The sequence below is a fragment of the Camelina sativa genome, chromosome 7, assembly GCF_000633955.1.
Source record: "Camelina sativa cultivar DH55 chromosome 7, Cs, whole genome shotgun sequence".
Lineage (NCBI taxonomy): Eukaryota > Viridiplantae > Streptophyta > Magnoliopsida > Brassicales > Brassicaceae > Camelina > Camelina sativa.
Genome location: NC_025691.1, coordinates 23,350,473 through 23,352,207, shown reverse-complemented (window position 1 = coordinate 23,352,207; position 1,735 = coordinate 23,350,473). Strand labels below are relative to the sequence as shown.

Genomic DNA, 1,735 nt, shown 5'->3' with positions numbered 1-1,735 from the left:
GCCGGAGGGGGCGGTGTTGATGCTCCAGTAGCCGGTGATGTTAGGGCCCCAGGTGCGGGTGTCCCAGTGGTTGGAGTCCCGGGTGTCGACCTTGCGGGTTTGCTGGCACATTTGTTAGAGCGGTTGCCGCTAGTGGCACCGGCTCAGGCTCAAGTAGTGCCACCAGTGGTGGCGGAGGAGAGACAGCCAGTGGCTGCGGATGTGGGGGTCCATTCTCGTTATATCAGTATGCTAACAGAGATGGGCCGTATTCGTACTGAGCGGTTTTCGGGAGGTACTGATCCTACCACTGCGGAGGCGTGGAGGACGAGTGTGGAATGTAACTTCCATACTCTGAGATGTCCTGAGGATTTTTTGGTGGACATTGGGGTCCACCATTTGACTGGTGATGCTCAGTTGTGGTGGAGTTCTGTGGCAGCCAGGAGAGTGCAGAGGGAGATGTCTTGGGCTGACTTCGTCTTGGAATCAGAGGGGATCCCGGGGAGCGTACAGGAGTTGTCAGAGTTGCAGGAGGCGAGTTCCTGAGAGTTATTGGACGAGCTAGGGGAGTTGATATTCAGATCGCAGGAGAGTCATGGCCAGCGGATTTGCTTATCAGTCCAGTGGAGATGTATGGTGTTATTCTCGGGATGGATTGGATGCATCGGCATATGGTGCATTTGGACTGCTATCGGGGTAGAGTGGAGTTTGAGCGTCCAGGAGGGATGTTAGGTTTTCAGGGTATTAGACCGACTTCGGGGAGTCTCGTGATCTCGGCCATTCAGGCTGGGAAGATGATCGAGAAGGGTCGTGAGGCTTATTTGGTTACCATATCTATGCTGGAGTCAGTGGGGAAGTCTACGGTTAGCGGTATTCCGGTTGTAGAGGAATTTGAGGACGTGTTTCAGTCATTGCAGGGATTACCACCATCTCAGTCTGATCCTTTTACGATTGAACTGGAACCAGGGACGATGCTGTTAACCAAGGCTCCTTACAGAATGGTTCCAGCAGAGATGGCAGAGCTGAAGAAGCAGCTAGAGGATTTGTTGAGTAAGGGATTCATCCGTCCTAGTGTATCACCGTGGGGAGCACCGGTGTTGTTTATCAAGAAGAAGGATGGAAGTTTCCGGTTGTGTATCGATTACAGGGGTTTGAACCGGGTCACTGTGAAGAACAAGTACCCTCTTCCCAGGATTGATGAGTTGTTGGATCAGTTGAGGGGTGCTACTTGGTTCTCCATGGTAGATCTGGCGTCGGGTTATCATGAGATACCGATAGCTGAGGCAGATGTGAGGAAGACTGCATTCAGGACAAGGTATGGGCATTATGAGATTGTGGTGATGCCTTTCGGGTTAACTAACGCACCAGCAGCGTTTATGAGATTGATGAACAGTGTGTTTCAGGAGTTTCTGGATGTATCTGTCATCATTTTCATCGACGATATCCTGGTTTATTCTAAGAGTCCTGAGGAGCATGCAGTGCATTTGAGGGCAGTTATGGAGAAGCTGCAGGATCAGAAGTTGTTTGCTAAGTTGAGCAAGTGCAGTTTTTGGCAGCGTGAGATGGGCTTTCTGGGTCATATTGTGTCTGCAGACGGGGTTTCTGTAGATTCGGAGAAGATTCAGCCTATCAGAGATTGGCCTAGACCGTAGAATGCCATAGAGATCAGGAGTTTTCTGGGTTTGGCAGGTTACTACAGGAGGTTTGTCCAGGGGTTTGCGAGCAGAGCACGTCCTATGACTAAGTTGACAGGGAA

At 51.0% G+C, this 1,735-nt stretch overlaps 1 protein-coding gene across 1 annotated transcript in view; it reads left to right on the top strand.

Annotated features, from left to right (window-relative positions):
* The window catches only part of LOC109125487 (RNA-directed DNA polymerase homolog), a gene marked incomplete at its 5' end in the record, with an annotated part of 964 nt that continues 341 nt past the window's right edge, over positions 1,113–1,735 (top strand). Inside the window, one exon of the mRNA XM_019227127.1 lies at positions 1,113–1,505. Within this exon, the coding sequence (XP_019082672.1) occupies positions 1,113–1,505 (393 nt within the window). The remainder of the gene's footprint in view (positions 1,506–1,735) is intronic.